General features: G+C 35.8%; 1 protein-coding gene across 1 annotated transcript in view; it reads right to left on the bottom strand.

The window, feature by feature from the left end:
• Nucleotides 1-26,603, bottom strand: part of nbeab (neurobeachin b) — a 388,285-nt gene that overhangs the window by 280,184 nt on the left and 81,498 nt on the right. Inside the window, 5 exon segments of the mRNA XM_048159945.1 lie at nt 1,271-1,397; nt 6,728-6,849; nt 12,672-12,767; nt 13,347-13,447; nt 18,370-18,601. Coding sequence (XP_048015902.1) covers nt 1,271-1,397; nt 6,728-6,849; nt 12,672-12,767; nt 13,347-13,447; nt 18,370-18,601 — 678 coding nt within the window.

A 26,603-nucleotide genomic window follows, 5' to 3' on the forward strand; every position in this document is an offset into this window, starting at 1 on the left:
TCTGAAGGATCATGTGACACTGAAGACCGGAGTAACGATGCTGAAAATTCAGCTTTGCATCACAGGAATAAATTACTTTGTCAAATATATTTAAATAGTACACAGTTATTTTAAATTGTAATAATATTTCACAATATTACTGTTTTTTACAGTATTTTTAATTAAATAAATGTAGCCTTGGTGAGCAGACGAAACTTCTTTTAAAAACATTAAAAATCTTAGTGGTTCCAAACTTTTGGACTGTACTGTATATCCATATTTAAAATTCCGGCGGATGACCGTACGCAGAATGCGCAAATCGATTTGCGCCAACTGAGTAATCCTCTGATGCAATGTATGACACAGGATGTAGGAGTATTGTAAGCTTAGACACCTCTCATGGTTCAAACAAATAGGGCTGTGCAACAAACTCAAGCTCCTCTTCTCTTATATCAAACTCCTCTGAAATTTCTCTTTAAAAATTGGATATTGGATATTTTCTTACAAAAATTCATCGCTTCGCTTCAGAAGGCCTTTATTAACCCAATGGATTCATATGGATTACTTTTTTTTAATGGATGGATGCATTATTTTTTACTTCAAAACGCGGCCCCCCCATTCACAACCATTATAAACCTTGGAGGACTAGGGATATTTTTAAATACATCTCTGATTGTGTTCGTCTGAAAGAAAATAATCATATACACCTAGGATGGCTTGAGGGTGAGTAAATCATGGGATCATTTTCATTTTTGGGTGAACTATCCCTTTTAATAAAGTTGCATTATCTTGTTTCACACGATATGCAAAATAGTTCCCACAACTGTACGACTGAACTGTATGATTTGATTTTAGGAAAGACCTCGGCGAGCCCAAGAGCAAAAGAGCAAGTTGGAGTAATTAACATTTATAAAGAGTACACCAGCTAAGAGCATTAAATATTGAGCAGAAACAAGAAAATCATTTATTAGACAGATGTTTCAAAACTGCAGCAGCTGTGCAGTGATTTCCAAGAGATTTCCCTTCGATTCAAGAAAACAAAAACAAATACAAAAAATGGCCTTAGTTATCTCATGTCCTGGGGTTCAGTAACAGTTTGTAAACAGCATATTTAGCCCAGTTAACTGGATCATACATCCTCCGGCACAGCTTCCTGATTTGCACTGAGCATCACAGCAAGAAAATTCACAAGTGCATCCACTCAATTCTTACTCCTTCACAACACAATCAGTAGATTACTACAGATGCTAGTAGGAGAGAGAGAAAATCAAAGTTGGAAATGAAAGCCTACCTTGCGGGGCTGAAAGTCATATTTCACGCAGTGCTGGAAGCCCTTTCCTTTCGACTTCAATGATGTCACAATCAAGCAGTTACCCACAAAATGTGCCGAGTAGCCGATTCCTTTGCTTGTGCGGAAACTGAAAGTGAGAAATCAATAAATACACATATAGTATACTGTATTACATAACACTTCAATGTGATGTATTTGCAAAATATACTTTCTTAACATCCCCTACTGGGGAAAAAAAAAAATGCTTAAACCAGCCTAAGGTGGTCAGCAACCAGGCAGTTGTCCATTGGTCACACTTTTCTGGTTTGATGGTTTTATTTGGTTTACATGCAGGCATAGTGAGACCATCTAAACCACCTTAAGTTGGTTTAAGCGTGCTATGATAGTAGTAATTAACAACCCTGCTATACTAGCTTACATTTGATTTGCTGGCTTTAATTGGTGTCTTTATATAGGAGTTTTGGACACTTTTCAGCCTGGTCAGACTGAAAAAGCGGCTTTCTGACCAGCTAAACCAGGATAACAGTTTAGTTAGGCTGGGAGATTATTTTAAACCAGCTCAGTCCATCTTAGACCAGCTACAACCACTAATGCTAGTTTAAGATGTTCTCATTCAGCATGATAGGGAAAGTCCCATCTTAAAGAGTTAGTTCACCCAAAAAAAATGAAAATTCCGTCATTAATTACTCACCCTCATGTCATTCAACACCCGTAAGACCTTCATTCATCTTCGGAACACAAATTAAGATATTGTTGATAAAATCTGATGGCTCAGTGAGGCCTGCAATGCCAGCAAGATAATTAACACTTTAAATGCCCAGAAAGCTACTAAAGACATATTTAAAACAGTTCATGTGACTACAGTGGTTCAACCTAAATGTTATGAAGCGACGTGAATACTTTTTATTAGGGGTGCAACGGTTCGGATTGCTCACGGTTCGGTTCGTATCACGGTTTAAGGGTCACGGTTTCGGTACGGTTCGGTATATGCTATGTTTAGGGAAAATAGGACTACTGTCAAATAAAAATAAAGAAAATAAGAACAAACAATCAAGCTACAAGCAACATCACAAATAAGTACAATAAAGCAAATATTCAAATAAAATAAACAGTGCTTTTCAGGTTTTTCAGGTATCTAACAGTAGTTTTCAGGTACAGAAAATGGATAAAGTAATCAAATATAAAATAACACTGCATATTATCTTTACTGTATAAAATAAATAAAGATTAATCATTATTGAAGTTACAAAAACTATTCAGTCAAGAGCAGTGAGTGATTTCTTTGTTATTTTTGTTTGATTTAACATTAAAAACAGGCAGCAGGAATATTTTTTATTTTTTTTTTCCCCTTTAAGACATGCACGATCCAGTACATATACTGTTACACATGCGCTGTCTTTCTCGACTAGCTAATATACGTTCACTTAAAGGTGTCCTAGAATCAGAATTTGAATTTACCTCGTCATAGTTGAATAACAAGAGTTCAGTACATGGAAAAGACATACAGTGAGTTTCAAACTCCATTGTTTCCTCCTTCTTATGTAAATCTCATTTGTTTAAAAGACTTCCGGAAAACACTCGGATCTCAACATAACACCAACTGTTATGTAACAGTCGGGATCATTAATATGTATGGCCCCAATATTTGCATAATGCCAGCCCATTCGACGCATTAGACAAGGAAAGGCAGTATTAACGGCTGGATCTGTGCACAGACTAGGTAAGCAAGCAAGAACAACAGCGAAAAATGGCAGATGGAGCAATAATAACTGACATGATCCATGATATCATGATATTTTTAGTGATATTTGTAAATTGTCTTTCTAAATGTTTCATTAGCATGTTGCTAATATACTGTTAAATGTGGTTAAAGTTACCATTGTTTCTTACTGTATTCACGGAGACGAGAGTCGTTGCTATTTTCATTTTTAAACACGTGCAGTCTGTATAATGCATAAACACAACTTCATTCTTTATAAATAATAATAATAATAATAATACCTTACATTTATATAGCGCTTTTCTGGGCACTCAAAGCGCTTTACATATTGAAGGAAGGATCTCCTCAACCACCACCAATGTGCAGCATCCACCTGGATGATGCGACGGCAGCCATATTGCGCCTGAACGCCCACCACACACCAGCTTATTGGTGGAGAGGAGACAGAGTGATGAAGCCAATCAGTGTATGGGGATGATTAGGAGGCCATGATGGACAGAGGCCAATGGGCAAATTTGGCCAGGATGTCGGAGTTACACCCCTACTCTTTTCGAAGGACATCCTGGGATTTTTAATGACCACAGAGAGTCAGGACCTCGGTTTAACGTCTCATCCGAAGGACGGTGCTTTTTGACAGTATAGTGTCCCCATCACTATACTGGGGTATTAGGACCCACACAGACCACAGGGTGAGCACCCCCTGCTGGCCTCACTAACACCTCTTCCAGCAGCAACCTAGTTTTCCCAGGAGGTCTCCCATCCAGGTACTAACCAGGCTCAGCCCTGCTTAGCTTCAGTGGGCAACCAGTCTTGGGCTACAGGGTGATATGGCTGCTCCAAATCTCTCCAACAGTGTGTAATGTTAGCTTTAGCCACAGAGCACAGCCTCAAACTCACACAGAATCAAATGTAACCATCTAAATAAATACTTTACTCACATAATTTGAAGCATGCATACAGCATGCATGACGAACATCTTGTAAAGATCCATTTGAGGGTTATATTAGCTGTGTGAACTTTGTTTATGTGATGTATATATAGTCGAGAGCTCGTGGGGCAGAGGAAGCGCATCTCTTAAAGGGGCCGTGCTGAAAAAATCAGTGCATAGTTAATGATGCCCCAAAATAGGCAGTTAAAAAAATTAATTACAAAAAATCTATGGGGTATTTTGAGCTGAAACTTCACAGACACATTCAGGGGACACCTAGGACTTATATTACATCTTGTAAAAAAACAATCTAGGGCACCTTTAAGACATAACCAACTATGTTTGCTAGGATACTCGCCAAGACGGGCATGTTGACATAATTTTTGTATGAATTTGGCTGCTGAAGCTTAAGACTTGAAAGAGAACTCAGTATTTGCGCGCTGATTGAAATAAGCGTGTGCGCGCTTCGGATGAGCGCACACAAATCTTCTTACAGCGCGTGCGAGTTCTCTTTCACGTCTTGTTCTTGAAGGTTTAAATCAGCAAGGCTTAAATGAGTTTAGTTTAAACACAGATAACAACGTGTGCTCTTCAGGTCTCACCCGCACTCGCGTGCTATCAACACCCAGGTCTGTTTTCCACGTTGCTAACAAACCATATTAACCAATAGATGCGTCGTCATTCGAGATGGACCGCGGTGCAAGTGCGTACCGAACCGTAAGTGGAGAACTGTTGCACCCCTACTTTTTATGCACCAAAAAAACTAAATAACGACTTTATTCAACAATTTCTAGTGATGGGCGATTTCAAAACACTGCTTCATGAAGCTTTGAAGCTTTACGAATCTTTTGTTTTAAATCAGTGGTTCGAAGCGCGCATGAAACTGCCAAAGTCACACCCCCCAGTGGTGAACCACTGAAATTTCAAAATACTTATGACGTAACAAAGCCTTGTTTACTGAAATCACATGACTTTGATATGCAGTTTGATACACACTCCGAACCACTGATTCGAAACAAAAGATTCGTAAAGCTTTGAAGCTTCATGAAGCAGTGTTTTGAAATCGCCCCTCACTAGATATTGTTGAATAAAGTCTTTTTTTTTTTTTTTTTTGCCGCACAAAAAGTATTCTTGTCACTTCATAGCATTGAGGTTGAACCACTGTAGTCACATGAACTGTTATAAATATGTATTTAGTAACTTTCTGGGCATTTAAAGTGTTAATTGTCTTGCTGTCAATGGAGGCCTCACTGAGCCATCGGATTTTATCAAACAAATATCTCAATTTGTTTTCCGAAGATGAGCGAAGATCTTACGGGTGTGGAACAGCATGAGGTTGAGTAATTAATGACAATTTTCATTTTTTGGTGAACTAACCTTTTGAACTTTCTATTGAAACTTGTTAAACCAAAAAGATGGGTTTGCTGGTCTTAGCTGCTGGTTTAAGTTGATCTCCAAGCCTGGCTGTGTTGGTCTACCAGCTTAAAGTGTCTAAAACCCCTCTAAAACCAGCAAACAGAGCAGTTTGACCAGACATGGAAACTAGAAAACCAGCTTATTCTGCTCTATGAGGATTTTAACAGGGTGTGTAGGTTTCCTGATATGCATTAGTTAGTTTCCTCTCCAAAACAGAGAGAGTAAAGATATATGTCTACATTTCAAAATGTCAAAGATGTTTTGTGTTCACTGTTCCCTACAATAGTACTATAAACCATCACATACAAGAAAACTAACAGCACAAGAGATCGTTTTAGCGTCTTCAAGAGCAGAGAATAAGAGTGATTCTCAGCGTGAATCAATACTCTGTTCCTTTGCGAACATCTCCTTTTATTCCGAATCTGTGTCACGCACAGATTGAACCCTGAGTTTGTGTGAGCGGTCCTGCTCTTGGCAGCTCCAGGCTACAGATCTGGCAGCACAACAGCAAGCGGGACACAGCGCTCACTCTCAAACCCAGCGTTTAAGAACGGTAGCTAGCATTATTAGCGTGGCAGACTGCAACAGCACTGTTTTGTAACCTCCTCACAAAGCCCTGGGCAGTTTCTCAGTTCCTGGATCTACATAATGCATGGAGGAATTTGTATATTCTGAACTCAAGAACATATGAAAAAATTGCGCTTTCTTAGGCAATTATGCTAAATTAAAAACGCTTTCTTTAAAATTATTTGTTAGATGGGCAATATGTTTGTAAACTAACATCAGAAGGAAATGCTGATGAAAAAAAAGAGCAAGGCTGTTCAAAAATGAATGTTGTCTTTCTCTCTCTCAAAATGCACTCACTCCTTCTCCCTCGAGGACCATTTTCCCTCGCTCCTGGAACCCTGGCCAATAAACACGCGTCTGTGCTATTGATCTGAGCTCTAATTACCCACAAGTCTCTACATAGGATGCTCTTTTTGCCTGGCTGACATTAAAAGCCCAAATTAATGTCTATTTCCACCCTGGTGTCGCTCTGCAGAGATTTTCCAATGATTCCAGAACATTCTGCCCTGGGTTCAAACACCTATTGCTTTAATCAGCAGAATCTGACCTAATTCTCTTTTATGCTTGCATAATCAATCCACCACATCATCAGAAAACAAAATCTTCAAACAAAGCTCATTATATAAGTGGCAAAGCAGCCAGAACTCTCTCACTCTCGGTCTCTCTCTCTCTGTGTGTGTTAAACACTAAAACAAAGCCACTCAGTATAATGTACTTACAGAAGCAAGCCCTGAAGGTCATTTTCTTTTCTGCTAAGCAAGTTTTATCTAAGAGTTGACAAAGTTAAATATAACCACATTAAAGCGGAGGCTGTGAATGTAGTCACCAGTAAAGGTAGGGTTTGTCTTTGTCCACGTTGATGTTGTTCAAAGGATCCATGCGAAACCAGGTGTTGAGGGTGAAGCCGTTCTGATAAGGCCATTTGGCAATAGGAGGTAATGCAATTGCCTGGCAGAAAACAGAAATCAGAAAAATACATCTAATGTATTGATCTTTTAACATGCTATACATTTTTATTTTACATCTGTTAAGCTCTTCTAAAAATCCAACAATTATAAAAGTACTTATTGTTAACAACATATAGAACACAGTTCTATATACGTTTTATATATAAAATTATATATAATTTTCATTTATGTAAGTGAGGATAGAAAAATAAATATAAATACAAAGATACATATTATACCCAAAAATTCTTCATACAGTGAACGTCCAGTAAAATTGATAAAAAATTTGGGACCAAAAATTATTCAGACACTTTGACCTGACCATGTTTTGCTTAAGTGTTCTCTGACATAATTAAGATTATTTTTTTCTGACACACTTTAACTCTGAGATCTTGTTATATTTTATTACCATTTTTTTTAAACTATAGTGAATAAACAGTATTAATGAATGAAATGTTCAAGGTGTCTGAATAAATTTTGGTTTGACTATATATATATATATATATATATATATATATATATATATATATATATATATATATATATATATATATATATATATATATAGAGAGTTTGGAACACTAAGATTTTTAATGTTTTTAGAGTTTCAGAGACATTTATTTAATTAAAAATACAGAAAAAACAGAAATATTGAAATATTAAAATAACTGACTATTTAAATATATTTGAGAATTTATTCCTGAGAGAATTTTCAGAGACTCCAGTCTTCAGTGTCAATGATCCTTCAGAAATCATTCTAAATGCTGATTTGCTGCTCAATAAACATTTATGATTATTTTCAATGTTGAAAACAGTTGTGTACTTTTTTTTCAGGATTCCTTGATGAATAGAAAGTTCAAAAAAAGCATTTATCTGAAAAAAAGCTCTTAGCATTATACCACCGTTCAAAAGTTTGGGGTCAGTAAGAATTTTTTTTTTATTTTTTTTTAAAGAAATTAAAGAAATGAATACTTTTATTCAGCAAGGATGCATTAAATCAGTCAAAAGTGGCAGTAAAACATTTATAATGTTACAAAAGATTAGATTTCAGATAAACACTGTTCTTTTGAACTTTCTATTCATCAAATAATCCTGAAAAAAAAATATTGTACACAAATATTTTGTACAATTGTACACATTAAATGTTTCTTGAGCAGCAGATCAGCATATTAGAATGATTTCTGAAGGATCATGTGACACTGAAGACTGATAATATGCTGAAAATTCAGCTTTGCATCACAGGAATATTACTTTGTGAAATATATTCAAATAGAAAACAGTTATTTTAAATTGTAATAATATTTCACAATATTACTGTGTTTTACTGTATTTTTAATTAAATAAATGAGCCTTGGTGACAGACGGAACTTCTTTTAAAAACATTAAAAATCTTAGTGGTTCCAAACTTTTGGACTGTATGTGATATATATATATATATATATATATATATATATATATATATAGAGAGAGAGAGAGAGAGAGAGAGAGAGAGAGAGAGAGAGAGAGAGAGAGATTCATCGATCAAAACTGAGATGAAGATTTGCACACTGTTACAAAAAAAAAATAATAATCTTTCCAGAATCCTGAAAAAAAAAAAAGAAAAAAGTCACAGTTTCCACAAAAATTTTAAGCGGCACATCTGATTTTAATATTGATTATAATAAAGGAAATGTTCAAATCAGCATATTAGAATGATTGACATGATCATGTGACATTGAATGTGACACTGAAAATTCAGCTTTGCAACCACAGGAATAAATTTCATTTTAAAATATATTAAAATAGACAATAGTTATTTTAAATTTGAATAATTTCACAATATTACTGTAATTACTGTATTTTTAAATACATAAATGCAGCCTTGGTAAACACTTTCAAAAACATTTAAAAAATCGTACTGACCACATAATTTTAAACATAAGTGTGCATAATAAAAAATGTTTGCTTTGTGAAATATCAATTAATGATTTATTTTAGTTTTTTATATTTATTTATTTATTTAGGCAAAACTGAGTTTAAATATTTTGTCAGTTATCATCCATATCATGAAAATAACAGCTTAAAAACAACATTTAATTTAAAGGATTAGTTCACTTTTAAATAAACTTTTGCTGATAATTTACTCACCCCCATGTCATCCAAGATGTCCATGTCTTTCTTTCTTCAGTCGAAAAGAAATGAAGGTTTTTGATGAAAACAAATTCTAGGATTTTTCTCCATATCATTCATTTCAATGGGCACCAAACGGTTGAAGGTCCAAATGGCAGCTTCAGTGCAGCTTCAAAGGGCTTTAAACGACACCAGACGATGAATAAGGGTCTTATCTAGCGAAACGATCGGTCATTTAAAAAAAAAAATTAAAAAGTTTTATAAGCACAAATGCTGGCTTTGCTCTTTTCTCAGATGCGCGTTCGTGACGTCACGTAATGCGCAATTACGTTGAAAAGGTCACGGTTGACGTAGGCGTAGCAACCACAGTTTCATTCGCTCAGGATTGTGTATAGACAAATCCGGCGAAACACGGAAGTAAAGCAGCGCCGCCATTACTGCGTGCCTTGCTGCTAAGGAAGTAGCAGAAGTAGCGTGTTGGTCCCGTAGGCTGTAACAGATGTTAGCTATATAGTTTTTTTAGTACCTATGCTGTCCAGTGATGCCGGGCAGAGCGTGTTGTGTGGTTGGTTGTTTTAACAACAGCACAAAACTACAGGCCTGGAATAAAACCGTTTGTGTAATCCACGAAGCTTTGTTGCACATTGACTGCCCATGTTTACGGCCATACGGATTGCACAGAGTTCCTGGTCGAGCGGAGGACCAAGATGTGCGTCAAAAGTGGATGAAACACATAACCGAGATGGCTCATCGCATGCCAGATGATTAATAAAATAATCTTGAATACCTGTAAGAACATGTATTTTATTGCTACAACTGGTCGTGGCTAAGGCCATCCTTAAAAATATTTTGGTTTGCCGTAACAGCCAAAAAAATAAAAAATGGTCGGTAGGTCGTAAAAAATGTAAAAAAAAAAAAATTTTTATTGCATCACATTAAGTGTATTGTGATTGTCAAAACATTTTAGTAACTAAAGCTGAATTTTATTAGGTTTAGTGACATGTTACAATGTTTACATGGTAGGCTACAATTTCTGGTAAGCTACACTTTTTTATTATTTTTATTCAATTATTAATATTTAATTATTATTGTGATTTGATTTAATATTTACTCATTTGGATAAATATTAGCTAGGCTACACAAGGTAGGCATTAATTTTTCTCAAGAAAAAAACAACTCACCTAACTTAATGCTGTAAACATACAGAGAGCCCTATCAGCTGGCAGTATTATTTAAAAATAACAATTTAAATATAATGCATTTTTTATTATAATAACAACTTTATTTAATGATATAAGTAAAATATAATAAAGATGTAATACAGTACACATATCAGCCAAAACAGGTTCTGTGTGAGGGGCTGCTAGCTGACAGCGTTCGGTCATTTCTGAGAGATTTACCTCAGACGAAGGTAAGTGTGAATACATAAATCCATTTTGAAAAACATGTTTACAAGAACATAATATTATACGTCGTTTGATGTTGTAATATTTTGTAATCTGTATTTCTAGCATGTCACATTTACAAGCACCAAACGGTATTGTTTAAATTTCGTAATAAAATTGACAGAATCTGAGAGCTGAGATTTTTTTCTATCATAAGTAACCTGCTCTGTCTAGTCTGTCGGTCTCTGTGTCCTCTTTACTTCGCGATTTTTCTGTGCGTGAGAAAATGGATGTGTGGCGTGAGAGCGTGTGAAAAGCGTCAATTGCGTGTGTCTCACATTTTATTGCATTTGTATTAGCTGTTTGAAGAGTAAAAAAAAAAAAATCCGTGGGTCTTAACGCAATTACAATCGGCAAGTCGGTCGGACTAAAAGGGGAAAAAATAATTAATTGGGTCGGTCCTAAATTGACAGGGTCGGTCGGGTTATGGCAAACAAGAATATTTTTAAGGATGGCCTAATAATTATTTGAAACTTAAGCTTGTGAACATATTAGCAACACAGCTAGTAATGACAGCGTTCGGTTTTATTGTTGTCATCAATTAATACACTTCTTAATTACATTACATTACATTTTTACATTATTACATTATGTTGTCAATAAATTACCTTTATCGGTAAGTTTTGGCCACTGCCTGACATCATCTACCCATGTTCCCTTTCACCAGACATTTTCTTTAATGAGCAGGATGAACTTTAATTGAAATGTCATTAGAGGGCACCGGCAAGTGTCACACCGTCACACTTCGCAGGCACGCAGTAATGGCGGCAGGCAAGATGGCGGCGCCCATAGAGTTCGCGGCGGATTTGTGTATAGGAAATCTATGAAAAGTCACAAATTTCTGTCCTGACAAAAATTTTTTAGGCTTTCTAATATTAAAACACCCAGGATACGCACACCTTTCAAGCGTGAGTTTAAAATATTCTAACTGACCGCCAGAGTGAGTTTTTTTTAAGGCGACCCTTATTTTAGAACGTTTGCCCTTATTGTTTCCATGGCGACGCGTGCGCGTCACGAGCGCTGAACTTAGCCACAATAACACTGTATGAGAGATGGATCACTATTATTTTTTCCTTTTTTATTTAAAATATTCACAAACTTGCTTACATGTCTTCAACTATATGATATTCCGATTCTCAAATATATGTGAGTGAGTGTGTTTTGTCGTTTAAAAACCTTTATAAATTATCTTTATCTTGATCTATAATGCGAGATGGGCGCCGCCATCTTAGTTTGCACTGCAGTTCACAGAGTTCTGTCAGTCTGATTTAAAGAAGGTGAATACATCAGTTTCTCCTGAAATATATGCAAGTAAGTGGCTGGTGAACTGGAAGAATAAGAGAGTAAACTTTATAGTTACTTAGACCCATTATGTGTGTCTAATATGAATAAATGTCTGCAAATTATATTTGAATTCACTGTTTATTGATGCTTCCACTGACGTCTGACATCAGTGTGTATTTTATAAACTCCAAATGTATTGTTTAATGGTGCTTATGCGTATTTAAATGTCTGAAACCTTAAAAGAAACATTATGTGGCTGAAAACACTGCATAGCTGTGATGACAAGAGAGCGCGCGTCCGTCTCGCAGCCAGAGCGCGAAAGCACAGTTTGAATCTAGTAGTTATGTGACGTCGCTGAACATTCTAAATCCCATATGTGGAACCGTACGCCCAGGGGCACAGAAATAAACATCCCATATGTGGGAACGTACCGCTCAAAGGGTTAAACAATAAACTGACACAAAGACATTTGAATATGTGTATACGATCCTCCTTCCGCACATTTGTAATGTAAACACTGACTCGATACTTCCGCCTACGTCAACCATGACCTTTTCAACGTAATTGCGTATTACGTGACGTCACGAACGCGCATCGGAGAAAAGAGCAAGGCCAGCATTTGTGCTTATAAAACTTAAACTTTTTTTTTTTTTTTTTAAATGACCAATCGTTTCGCTAGATAAGACCCTTATTCATCGTCTGGTGTCGTTTAAAGCCCTTTGAAGCTGCACTGAAGCTGCCATTTGGACCTTCAACCATTTGGTGCCCATTGAAATGAATGATATTGAGAAAAATCCTAGAATGTTTACATCAAAAACCTTCATTTCTTTTCGACTGAAGAAAGAAAGACTTGGATGACATGGGGGTGAGTAAATTATCAGCAAAAGTTTATTTAAAAGTGGAGTAATCCTTTAACTTCACGACAAATTAAATTAAAAGGAGATGCAAATGTGCATAATGTGGAAAAAAATGCGGGGTCACTCACGGCTGCACTTCGGCCAGGGAAGTTGAAGAAAGTGTCGGGTCCGTGTCTCTGAGCCATTTGAGTGAGAACTGAGAGCAGTTTGACTGCATGTCTTGGCTGTGGAAGACAGAAGTACGTGAGAGGTAAGATAAGTGACTTAAGGAAAAAGCAAATCACAATAACTAAACTCCCACAGGACCTTCTCAGCAAGAACTTCTGAAATGCTCCATTTTAAATTTAATGTTTTGCCTCACTAAATCAGTTTTGATTTAAGAACTTCGATCCAGTCTGTCATATTCTCACCTGTTTTGGCAAGCTAATGAAAACACTGCTGATCAATACATTTTATTTTCATGTCTCATAACTAATCATCTTATTAAAGCCCAAGTCCTCACACAAGTCTCTCTTTTTTCTCCAAAAGGGGTACTTCACTCTATCCAAAAACATAAAGCTATTGTGACAACATCCTCACTGTGGTGTCCGCCAGCAGTTGATGTTCTGTCAATATCCCTCACTCGAGAGAACAGTGAATCGATACCTGGGCAGGCCTGATCTGCTCTGCTCTGTGGTTGATTGCTCCAGAGATCCAGGCTCCAAAAAAAAGGCTCCAAAACGATCTCCAAAAGCGGGTGAAGCTAACAACCCCTTGGAGCCCCAAAGCCCTACATGAGTTTTCACTCATTTTCAGTGGCTTACCCACAACCCTCCTTCTCCTCTCAGCATGCTGAAGAGCAATTTGAGTTCTTTGACGGTGATACTGTAGCTGGCCAGAACTCCCAGCATATCCACCAGCAAGTCTGTTCATCATAGAAAAAAAAACAAATAAAAAAACAGGGAGACAAAAAGACGTTAGTTCTGGATTACTGAAGTGTGCACAGTGTGGATGTAAACAGTAGGATTCCCTGAGGCACAGGTGTGCAACTTACACAAGACACTGTATTATAACACAGTGCAAAATAGCAATTTCACAGTAAGACGTGCAGGAGGATCAAACAGACCCCCAGAAAGCACCTTTCCTGAGTCTGGAAGCATAAGCCGGAAAAGCCCTTGGAGAACTTCCATTGGTCAAAATAATGTAACTTAGTTAAACATAACAAGGTTTAAAGGGATAGTTCAACCCAAAAATGAAAATTTGATGTTTATCTGCTTACCCCAGGGCATCCAAGATGTAGGTGACTTTGTTTCTTCAGTAGAACACAAATGATGGTTTTTAACTCCAACCGTTGTCCATCTGTCAGTCAAATAATAGGAGTGAATGGGAACTTCTACTATAAGAGTAAATAAAACTTGCTTAGACAAATCCAAATGAAACCCTGCGGCTTGTGACGACACATTGATGTCCTAAGACACGAAACGATTGGTTTGTGCGAGAAACCGAACAGTATTTATATCATTTTTTACCTCTAATACACCACTATGTCCAACTGCGTTCAGCACTCGGTTAGTGAGGTCTGATCGCGCTCTGACAACAGAAGTAATCTCTAGCACTCATTGAAGTACAGTATATGCGCGAGACATCACTGCTGTTGTCAGAGCGCGATCAGACCTTACTAAACGAGTGCTGAACGCAGTTGGACATAGTGGTGTATTAGAGGTAAAAAATGATATAAATACTGTTCGGTTTCTCGCACAAACCGATCGTTTCGTGTCTTAGGACATCAATGTGTCATCACGAGCCGCAGGGTTTAATTTGGATTTGTCTAACCAAGTTTTATTTACTCTTATAGTAGAAGTTCCCATTCACTCCCATTATTTGACTGACAGACAGCAACGGTTGGAGTTAAAAATCATCATTAATGTTCTACTGAAGAAACAAAGTCACCTACATCTTGGATGCCCTGTGGGTAAGCAGATAAACATCAAATTTTCATTTTTGGGTGAACTATCCCTTTCAAAGGCACAATATGTAAGATGTTTGGATTAAAATATACAAAAAACCACTAGAACAATGTTATAGATGCAGAGAAATCTAATCATTGTTATCAAAGTCCCTTTAAGACAAGTCATTTCACTCGGCGGCCATCTTTGAAACGCCTCTCGGGAATCCTGGGCATCATGCAGCTCCAAAGCTGTTTGCCAAGCTTTCGATTAAATTTCATATTTGAAATCACCAATGAAATCTGACAACAACTGTCTCATAATTTTTTTTTTTCCAAACGCTCGAATCATGACAAAAAAACCTGTATTTTTATGCTTGGATCAAGCTAATGCGCATGCGCAGAATCTTAAATGCGCGTCTCTTGTGCCTCATTTCGGAGGCGCGCGTCTGACTGTTTCTATAGAAAAACCGGTGCTTCTAACGGCCGCTGCAGTGACGCGATGACTTTACCAGTCAGCGATTGGCTCTTATTTAGAAGGCGGGACTTATTCCGCCATATTGCGCGTTACACTTTCTCCCATTCAAAACAATACGAGTGACACGTCTTGTGTTATTCTATAGTCTTTGTTGTTATATAGCTCAACACGGTTAGTGTTATTGTTTGAATCTTGTTTTCTTGATTTACCGTGAGTAACATGTTTGCACCATGCCTCAGAGACAATGCTATTTTGTCAAGTGGCTAACATAGCATATTCAGACAGAGCTTTATTTGTAGTAACAATAATACAGCATTTTCTCCACCATACAATATATAAAAGTAAACGCATTCCATTTAGCAACAACATAAGTCAGCAACCACTGAGCAAATACATAGAGTAGCATTATAACATAACTTTCAACACACTCAAACCTATTGTTAGTATGTTGCTTTACAACACCATTTTAATTTGTCAAAAAACTGACCTGTATAAGTAGTAAATCAGCACGTTGTGGCTATTTTGTTAGAATTAAAATAATGTGAATGTAAGTGACCAAACGAAACTGTAACAAAATTCAAAGTTCAAAAGGGAAGGAGGAGGCAGACGTTAAACGTAACTTTATTCGTAAAATAAACAAACAATAAAACGGAAGGAGCGGCAGCTGCCAACTGTGGCATATAAGCATAATAAAAACAGCAATGTAAATGTCCTAGGCTCTCGGCACTGTCCTGCTTCCTTACCACAGTAACGTTAATAAAACTTTAATACATTAGCTCATCCATGAACATGATTTCTGCCTGAGTCCCGTCGTATTGCTTTCCATCAGCTGTGGAGGTGAAGGATTGTTTTAATAAGCAACCTCTAGGGCGAAACTTACATACTGTGCCTTTAAATTAAACAGCGTGATTAAATGGACTGTACATACCAGGGAGTCAGACTTTTGAATGTCTAAAATGGAACTAGCTCTTCCTTAATAAAATGTCTCCAGGTTAAATACCGATTAAAGTCAACATTAAACAGCATTTGTAACAAATTTTACTTCCGTAAAATTACATATTTTAGAGCAAAACTGGATATTCAAGTAGAAAAAGTTGGAACACTACAATTGTAGAGCACTGTAAAATGGAATTGTTGGTTTAACTTAAAAAGTAAGTTACCTGGTTGCCTTAAAATTTTGAGTTCATTGAAATTAAAAATTTGAGTTAATAAAATGAAGGTGATTGATTTAATCAACAGAAACTCAAAATATTTTATCTGAACCACATTAATTATCTAAGTTGATTTGACAAAAGAAAAATGTTGTGATAACAAATCATGAAAATAATTGTTTACAGTGCATTGGCTCCTCAAACTGTTGGTCAAACCTCAAAACTCTGCCCCGCCTCTATCTTGAATGAAGTGTCGCACATATTTTGGAGCATCTCTGCTTGTTTGCAATGCAAGGCAAATAAAGAACTAGCTGTTTTTTTGTGTTTGTTTTTTTTTCTCTGTATGTATACATACATACATATATGCCATTTACGAATGAATAAGAATGTTTTTTATTCATTCTGTCTGTAATTTATGGGCAACATCTTTCTCTGTTTGCATACATTAAATGCTATTTTTCACAATGTGCAGTTCATGTATTTATATTTTTTTAAGCACCACATCAACACATTTATGAAGGTAATGTGACACTGAAAATCAGAGTAATGGATGTTGAAAATTAAGCTTTGCCATCAAAGGTATAAAAAAACCTACAGTTGACTTTCATTTCAAGTTAAACAACAACTACTAAGAGGACAACATGAGAATTTATGCTAATTAATGCCATTTTACGCATTAATTTTGAGTTTCAACAAGACTGCTGCTAAAACCTTCCATGAGGCAATTCACAGCCTCTGCCTCTTAAAAGATTCTGATTGTGAAAAATGCCATTTATGCAGACAGAGGAAGATGCTGGCCATGAATTATAGACGGAATGAATCAAAAAACATTCTTCTTCATTCATAAACGGCAACTAAAATTTAATATTGCTCTAAACTGCCACTCAATCTCATTACGAGAGGGTGCAACTAATGAGATTTTTCTCTTGGTTCCTCTTCTGCCGATGATGAATTCTACTGCTGAATAGATTGCAGTTTAATCCACATTTCTTTCACTCACAGCAATTTGCACCGCTCTCATATGTCTAAAAAAATATAAATCCACAAGACATTGCCCATATCTTACATGTGCTGTTCAAAGCAGATTTAAGAGTGTTATCTTTGACCTTTTATCCAAAAATAAATTAATAAAGTCAATGCCAATGATGATCACCATGCTTGTTTGTGGTATGGAAACATTTTTACTGCTTCTTTTGGAGTGACACAGGAAAACGTTCAACTTAAATAAATAGCTGCCCTAAAAACTTGTCATTAATTACTCACAAGTGTGTCCAACATGTGATATTTTGAAGAGTATTAAAGGTCCCGTTTTTCGTGGTTTTTTTGAAGCTTTGATTGTGTTTATAGTGTGCAATATAACATGTGTTCATGTTTCGCGTGTAAAAAAACACAGTATTTTTCACATAATTTACTTATCTGTATACCGCTGTTTCCACTGTCATAAAAACGGGCTGATGACTTCCTTGTTCTATGAAGTCCCTCCTTCAGAAATACGTAACGAGTTCTGATTGTGCCAGCGGTTCCTGTGTTGTGATTCGACAGCAGCTTAGCACTCCTTGCCCGGAAAGGTCACGCCTCTTACCATAACGTGGAGATGCATGCGCTCAGTGTTATTGTAAACATGTCTTTAATTTTACCCTATCAATTTGAGCCGGAATCAGACCCGGTGATTGGACTGCGGGATGAAAATAACAGCGTTTCGACGACATGGCGACAAACACACTCTACAAACGCAACTCTTGTGTATTCCTGTGGGCGGAGGTTAGTCAAAAAACTGTTTTAGTGACGTCATTAAAGAAGGAAGTAGAGGGATGTAGTCCAAACTGGCCGTTCGATGTAGGCGACTTCTGTTAAATAAAATATCTCGCTTGGCATTGAACTTTGAGCTTTAAAATTTTACCGATTTTATTTATACTCTAACAACAACATTACACACTAACTAAAGTTTGAAACATGGGATCACGAAGAACGGGACCTTTAAATGACAGTTAATAATGACCACAGTTGTTGAAAGTAGTTCATATAACTCAAGCACTACTTTAAGTCTTCGGGAGCTAGATAAAATGGTTCTCTTTCGAGGAACGGACGGAAATTTAAGTACTTTCTCAGTGATAATCTGCAAAATTGCCCTTCTCAAAAACATAAGCATGACGGTTCTGACTGTATTGTTGCACGTCTTTCATTTCAGAGCTGAACCATTTATAGAGCTTCAGAAAGAAATGGGTTTTACAAGAGGTCAATTCTAACTCTGGGGTCAGGTCGAGCCCACTCACCTGCGATCATGTCATCCACGGAGCTCATTTTGAGCAATAGCCTTTGAATGAGGCCAACCTCAGTGCTGGTCTGCAGGTTTCGGACACTCTTGCGCAGGATGGCGGTGAACATGCTCCAGATTTCCGCCTGGCACGTGACTTCACAGTGTTCCAGCAGCTCCAACATGCAGATGATGGCCTCAGCATCCTGGATGATGAAGTTCATCTCTAGGTCAAACTCACCACCAACCAGCTGGAGCAGAAGGGAGGGTTAAAAATAAGGAGAAGAGAAAGAAACAGAAGGAGGAAAAAACAATAAGTAACAACAAAGTGTGCTTTTTATAGTAGAGCTTTCGGTGTCTGTTTGACGTCAGACAAATAAAAATGAAAGAAGTGTAACAACAAATAGCTTAAGGGTACACTATGCAACTTTTGGCCCTGTAGTTATTAAATAACAAAATGCATTTTGCAGAAGAACATGGTTTTGGCTGTGCTTCAATCAAAGATTCTTGCACCAAAGACTGTGCTAATGAATGTGACCCTGCAAAATAGATTATGCTTTACAATGAATTCTGTTAGAGAGGCAATTTATCTGTTCATTAAAATACCTTACTCACATGTTGAGTAATAAAAACGGCATCTCTGCGTCGCTTTTACATTTCAAAACCCAAAAAGCCAAGCCAATGTTGATTCTTGTTTTATTACAAGCTCTATCATGTCCTCTTTTGCCAACATACGGGTGATTCCCCAGTAGTTTGAGATTTAGCTACTTCAAGTCAACCTTTCTCACTCGTTGTGACAACTAACCTATGAAGCTGAAGCAATTTTTCTCTATTTACAGATATAACAAGACACACACGGGCGAGCGATATATGTGCACAATTTCCTGCAAAAAAAAACATCCCAAAAGGTCTAAAATATAAACACTTAAAATAGGCTTACCATAGTGAATAAGGGTAAGACAAAACACGAAAAAAGATTGATTATGAATGTAACTTTGAACAAATAGAGTTACGTTGGCTTTAATAAAGCAGATGTTTCAACAACAAAATCCTTCCAGTCCTTTTTCCGGTCATAACAATCAACATTAGGGAATTATAAACAGCAATCAATAATTGTGTTCCAAGGACTAAGCAAGCATGAAATTGAAGATTTCAAGACTTGTCTTGGGCACACGGGAAGACTTCAGGCAGATTCTTCAGAGAGCAGCGATGCACACATGTGGAAAATAGACCCCTGCTTCTTGTGGCTTATTTTACAACATTATCCAGAGTCGACAATTCAGTCTAACTTGTTGGGAATTCTTGTTGGCAGGCGCGAATGAACTCTTGTCGCGCCTCAGATCCCTTAGATATTTGGTTCTCAACAAAAATACACTAAATTCAAATAATAAAATGGCAATAACCATGTTAGCATAGCAACATAAATTGATTTAACAATCCCCTATTTTTGTCAGCTTATAAGTAAGTAAGTCCTTTTAAATAAACTCAATATTATGCCGCAAATTTACAAATTAAATATGGGCTCACTTGAAGTGAGGATAAACATGATTTGTATGTATGAATATGTTTTATAAGGTGAATTATTGGCTTCCAAGAGCATGAAACCATTAAAATTCAAGAAATATTTACAAACCAAAATTGTCAATGTTCTAAGTACTGAAACAAAACCAGCTCAGATCCACTACTTTAAACGAGCTAGCTATGTAATTGTCCTGCTGCTTTGATTTGACTGACAGAATCCTGTCTACTGTATTTATTTCTGAACCGAACAGCTGTTGGGCGTCATGACAACCTCACATTATTTTTGCAGCCTTTATTTGAGGAGTGGTTTGCATGAATGTGTTAAAGCTGTACTCTCTAATGGACCGAAACAGCATGACGAGAGGCAGTGGAGGAAGCGATAAACAGTGTCTCATCTCTGGAAAAAATGACAGGCGTTTCATTTATGAAAACGTCCATCAGTCAGTTTTCTCAGCCTTTTATAACATCCTAATGTGTGCAATGACTGACAGTAAAGAAGACAGCAGCAACAATTATAGAGCACAGCAATGCACAGCATGTTAAATCAATTATAATAGTAAAAAAGACACGTTAAACATGCATATGATAAAAGGAAACCTCCAACAAACACTTTAAAAGGACCAAATTGTGAAATGTATCCAGCAGACGACACACACAAACTTTTGCTATCTACTTTAAACAATAGAGCAAATTAGCATTTATTCACTAAAAAACAATAGAACAAGGTCCTGCTTTAATGCCAGACTAAATGCATCATTATGACAGGAAGGTATGCAGCATCTGTCTGCTTCCTAAAAACTAATTAGTATGAAGAGTGAACAGGAAAAAAAAAGAAAACGTTTCTCTGAAGTCTCAGTTGAAAACACATCTGGCCCCAAAGCTGAACCTTGAGGCACACCAATAACAGCTTTGCTTATTTAAAAGTTTTATGCTGAGGGGATTTAAAAAAGCTTTAAAAAATTGGCTAAAAACAAAAAACTGGAAAGTTTGACAGTTAGTCAAAAAATCCCTTTTTGAAGCCCTGGCCAAATCTATATACTGGATTTGATTTTAGGACACACATTTAATGTTAAAAAGGTTACTTTATGTGACCACTTACTTAATTTATTTTATATATACAAAGAAGATTGACATGAAATTACGGAAGAGGATTAGGGACAAGCAATAATAAAAAAATAAAACCATCTCGAGATTAAAGTTGTTAAATTTAGAGAAAAAACTTGTTAAATTTCGAGAAAAAAGTCTAAATAAACTGTTGAGAATAAACTCATTAAATTACAAGAAAAAACTTGTTAAATTTTGAGAAAAAAGTCAAGATAAAATGTTGAGAATAAACTCATTAAATTACAAGAAAAAACTCGTTAAATTACGAGAAAAAACGTTAAATTTTGAGAAAAAGGTTGAGATAAAATGTTGAGAAAAAACTCATTAAATTACGAGAAAAAGCTTGTTAAATTTCAAGAAAAAAGTCGAAATAAAATGTTGAGAATAAACTCGTTAAGTTACGAGAAAAAACTCGTTAAATTTCGAGAAAAAAGTTGAGATAAAATGTTGAGAATAAACATTATAATTACAAGAAAAAACTCGTTAAATTTCGAGAAAAAGGTCGAGATAAAATGTTGAGAATAAAGTCATTAAATTACGAGAAAAAAGTTGTTAGATTATGAGAACAAATTCATTAAATTATGAGAAAAAACTCGTAAAATTTCAAGAAAAAAGTCGAAACAAAATGTTGAGAATAAACTCGTTAAATTACGAGAAAAAACTCATTAAATTTCGAGAAAAAGGTTGAGATAAAATGTTGAGAATAAAGCCATTAAATTACAAGAAAAAACTCGTTAAATTATGAGAACAAATTCGTAATTCTCAAATTATTCTCAACATTTTATCTCGACTTTTTTACTTGAAATTTAACGAGTTTTTTCTCGAAATTTAACAACTTTTTTCTCATAATTTAATTAGTTTATTCTCAACATTTGATTTCGACTTTTTTCTCGAAATTTAATAAGTTTTTTCTCGAAATTTAACAACTTTAATCTCGACATGGTTTTATTTTTTTATTATTGCTTGGCCCTAATCCTCTTCCGTATGAAATACACTGCACATCAATCTAGAAATGATCACAAATTTAGCCCAGTCTGTTTTGATCAAACTTAATTTGCTTTCCAATTTGCAATTAACAATGTCACACAATCATTCAACCAATTGGCAGTCTCACTGCTCTAATAAAATTGCATAGATTTATTTCTGTTTTAAAGAAAAGTCAGTGAAGTGTAACAGCATATCAGTGAGACACTAGAGATTTTTATTCCTACATTACACAGAATTGTAGTCACAGAATCAAGTACAGAATCATAAAAACTAATTCGTTTTTAATGGCTAAAATCAATCTTCTGAAAGAGTAAAAAATATCCACTGCAGCATGGCTTTTCTTTTAAAAAATTGATATTTCCTTCCTGCTAGTGTGTGCACTGCATGTTGAGTTGAAGACGGTTGTTTTGTCTAACAATAGCCAAGAAGTGTACATTTTTTGTCTAATTACATTGACTATAAGACTAATGATAGCATTAACCCAAACATAAAATCATTTTCTTAAATTAACACTGTAGTTCTTGTTTTCTGTTATCACTAAACTGCGAAACATTCAACATCTTCACTTTTTTAATAAGTTATAACCAGTGTAAAAGTATTGGCAGACAGGGCCTGCCCGTTCCACACAGCCTCTCCTTTAATCACAGAGCTCGTCACACTCTGAAGTGAGGTGTTTAATTGCATGCTCAGATCCCAGAAGTAATTTGCATCCATTGTGCGACAAGAGGTAAATAGAGGCACAAAATCAAAGATTAGATACTCATGGTAAAAGAAAGCGCTCCCTCTCAGGCCAAGCAGGAATCACTCACAGTGAACAGTTAATCTGTGCTAATTTGCATTGACATTAGCAATTGAGAGTCACTACAGCTCAAAACACTCAACTAAAATGTCTGGACACTAATTGAAATATTTGAATGAAACAACCATTTATTTGCATTAGTGCTTGAACTACATTTGTCCTCAAATGAGAACCCAAATCTTTACATTTAAAGATAGGGTATGCATTTTTTTATGAACACTTTTTTTTTTACACTGGCTGAATGTCTCTCCACATCCTGATAGCAATCAATAATATAAGTGGTCTAAATATTAAAACATATATCTTCTGTGGAAGCCTCAGGACCAAAAATATTCCAATCATTGCATTCGGTCCGATGTTCTACCTGCCTGTGTATTTCCAAACCTCTGCGCACCCACTGTAGACAGACAGTTACAGAGCACCACAAACAAACAGCAGCTGCCTTTTACAGTTCCTCCTCAACCAAAACAACGATCTTATGCTGCTTTCACGTCATAACCATAATAAAAGATGGCAACCCGTGACGTCCTACCCAGAGCTGTTCACGTCCTCAGACTCGGAATATATGTGTTTCTATGTCAACACAATCAGCGCCGAAATTAATCTGCAGCAGTCAGGTGCTACAAGTAAAAGCTCTGTAAGTTGTTTACGTTCATTATTATTGTAATGTTATGTGCCTTTGAGACATGAGGTAATTTTACACCGTCTCTCGTCTCGTGGCGCTTTGCAGACTGTGCTGTGTGCATTGTGTTTTGGAGGAGGCGTGGCTTTGAACAAGATCTGAATGGAGGGTGGAATTTTATGCTTTCAAAGCTAGCTTGCTATTGCTAGCCTCACCGAAATTGCTTACCCTACATTTAAGTAGGGCTGGGAAGATCCATTGATTCTCAATTGATACAATGAATCTGGATCGATCCTGATATGTTCTCTGTCTAATCGATTCTGAGCTTAGTTTTAACAGCAGATGGCGATCTAGGCTTGTTTTTAGCCACACGGTCTCAAACGCACACGAAGAAGACTGCTGGACAGTACTTGTAAGTCATGTAAGTGGTTAAATATACTTGCACCTTGGCTCAGAATGCTTTTATGATGCAAGATTTCAATAATTCGCTTCAAACTTTTTGAACTTTATGAATGATTATTTTAGGTTTAAGTGGTGTGTGTAAAGAAATTGGAAGCAAGTAGTGTACAAATGTTTCTAAAGCACATAGTGCAAATCTGCTGTTTAAAAACTAAGCTCAGAATCGATTCAAGAGAGAAACGCAAAGCCCTACCCTTAAGTACTGAGCTGTTGAACACAAAATGATCATGATTAATGAAAATTATTTCATACTGGTCAAAAAGTTACGAATAATTACGATTTTTTTAAGCATTTGAAAGAAGTCTCTTATGTTCACCAAAACTGCATTTATTTAATCAAAAATACAGTAAAATAATAATTTTGTGAAATATTATTACAATTTAAATTAACTGTTTTCTATTTTTAATACATTTTAATTGTAATTCATTCATGTGATGACGGCAAAGCTGACTTTTCAGCATCATTACTCCAGTTTTCAGTGTCACATGATCCTTCAAAAATCATTCTAATATGCTGCTTTACTGCTCAAAGAAACATTTATTATTACTATCAATATTGAAAACAACTGCTTAATATTTTTGTGAATACATTTTTTTCAGGATTCTTTGATGAACAGTAGGTTCAAAGGGATAGAAATACAAATCTTTTATAACATACAGTAAATATAAAGTATATAAATGTCTTTACTGTCACTTTGGATTAATTTAATGGCATACTTGCTGTATAAAAGTATCAATATCTTTCAAAAATATATTTTACAATTCCACCCAATGTAGATGGTCACATAGGGAATTGATAACTCTTGAAAAAGGTACCTTAAACACAATGTCAGCTGGAAATGTTAGTTTTTTGGTCCCATTTCTCTCTGAAAAATAGCTAGGAATGGAAGTAGATATAAGAACTGCTCAATCTAGAATCCGCGGATTTGGCACTCAAAGCAAAAATGAAGTGGGGCAGAGAAAGGTAATTAAACATTATGGTCAAAGCAGACATTTATGAGTCAACATTTGAGTTTTATGAGCTTTGCTTAAATGATCACACTTTTTAGAAAGCTCATTTAAAGGCCACATTGGTACAGGGAGGTGGACTTGAGATACTGTATAATCTTAGTGCACATTTGGTAAATGCTGAATTAATGGCCACATAAAGTGCAACCAAGGCTGTCATAGTGAAATGTAAGGATAAAATATAGATGACTTAGGAAAAATGACTGACCCAATAGTGGCAGTGCTTTGAAAATGCTTGAAAATTGGGTTCATTTTAAGCCAGCCATATATTAATTTTTAAACAATAGTTAGGTTAAATAAAACGGTTTGTCCATTTGTTTTTTAACCCAGTATTTTTTAGAGTGCAGTTGCCGTGACAACATACCCAGACACTTCAAAGTAGCATTTGGCACGGTGAAAACATTAAAATGGCATGCAAATCATGCACTGGCTCAAAAACATGCATTTGCAAACATGCAGTATGTCATTTAAAGTCTACACACTGTCTGCTGATAGTTAGGCTTCCAGACTCAACAGAAGTTGTAGAGCTTTTGCTGATAGCATCGCAAGCATAACCTGTCTCTGATCTGATAAGATAGGCAAACGTTTAACTTTGCATGAAGTATTTTATTTGCTGATTAAACTTTTTTTTTTTTCTTGAAGCTTGTGAAATATCTGTAATTGTACATCGTGACAATTCATCAACAAAATACATAATCATTTTACTACTTGAATGTATTTGTATTGTTTATGCTAACAGAATCAGTTGGATAAAGTTAAGCACTGTTCTTGTATGTCATATTTATATTGTTTTCTCTATGGTAGGGATAATTCTATACTTATATAACTCTAAACTATATCCAGCACAGTTACAAAGACTTCAGCTTCTGAAGAGCCCCAACAAATCCTTCACTTCAAACTGCAGGCATTTCTTCTCTGGATAAAGTTAAGCACTGCGCTTCCTGCTTTCCTATTTCAGAGAAAATACCTCGCAGTGTTTAGGTTCACTGTAATCATAAGATTCTAGATCTAATGTCAAAGAAACAGGAAAATGACAAAAGACAAAGGACCGCAATTGGAAGCAGTGACAGTACACATGATAAAAGACTTAGGGTATGTTTACACAACAACGATGTGATGAAAACGGAAATAAATAAGTTACCTGTACCAATAAAAGTAGGTTTATCTAACTGAGTATTACTAGTACTATTAGTTAACTCAACTTGATTTAGTTGCGTTTGTATTAATTAATGTAACAGTGTTTATTATACTTAAAAAAGGCTGCAAGTTGACTCAACTTAAAACATCCAATGCAGCCACTTGCCTCACTTTTTATAAGTTAGATCTATGTATTACTTTTTACAACGTCACTGGTTTCACAAATTCATGTTTTTGTACCGGAAAACGTTTTCAGGCCAAAACTATCAAAACTACAATTAAAAACAGAAATATTATGGAATATTATTACAATTTGAAATAACTTTTTTTAAAATTTTATTTTAATATATTTAAAAAATATATGTATTCCTGTGATGTCAAAGCTGAATTTTCAGCATCATTACTCCAGTCAACAGTGTCACATGATCCTTGAGAAATCATTCTAATATACTGATTTAATGCTCAAGAAACATTTTGTATTATTATCAATGTTGAAAATAGTTGTGCTGCTTTTGTTTTGCCATTTTGTAGAAGCTGTGATACGTTTTTTTCAGGATTCTTTGATGAATAGAAAGTTCAAAAGTTCATTTATAGAATCTTTTGTAACTACATAAATG

The sequence above is a fragment of the Megalobrama amblycephala genome, linkage group LG16 (genome assembly GCF_018812025.1).
Source record: "Megalobrama amblycephala isolate DHTTF-2021 linkage group LG16, ASM1881202v1, whole genome shotgun sequence".
In the NCBI taxonomy this organism is placed as follows: domain Eukaryota; kingdom Metazoa; phylum Chordata; class Actinopteri; order Cypriniformes; family Xenocyprididae; genus Megalobrama; species Megalobrama amblycephala.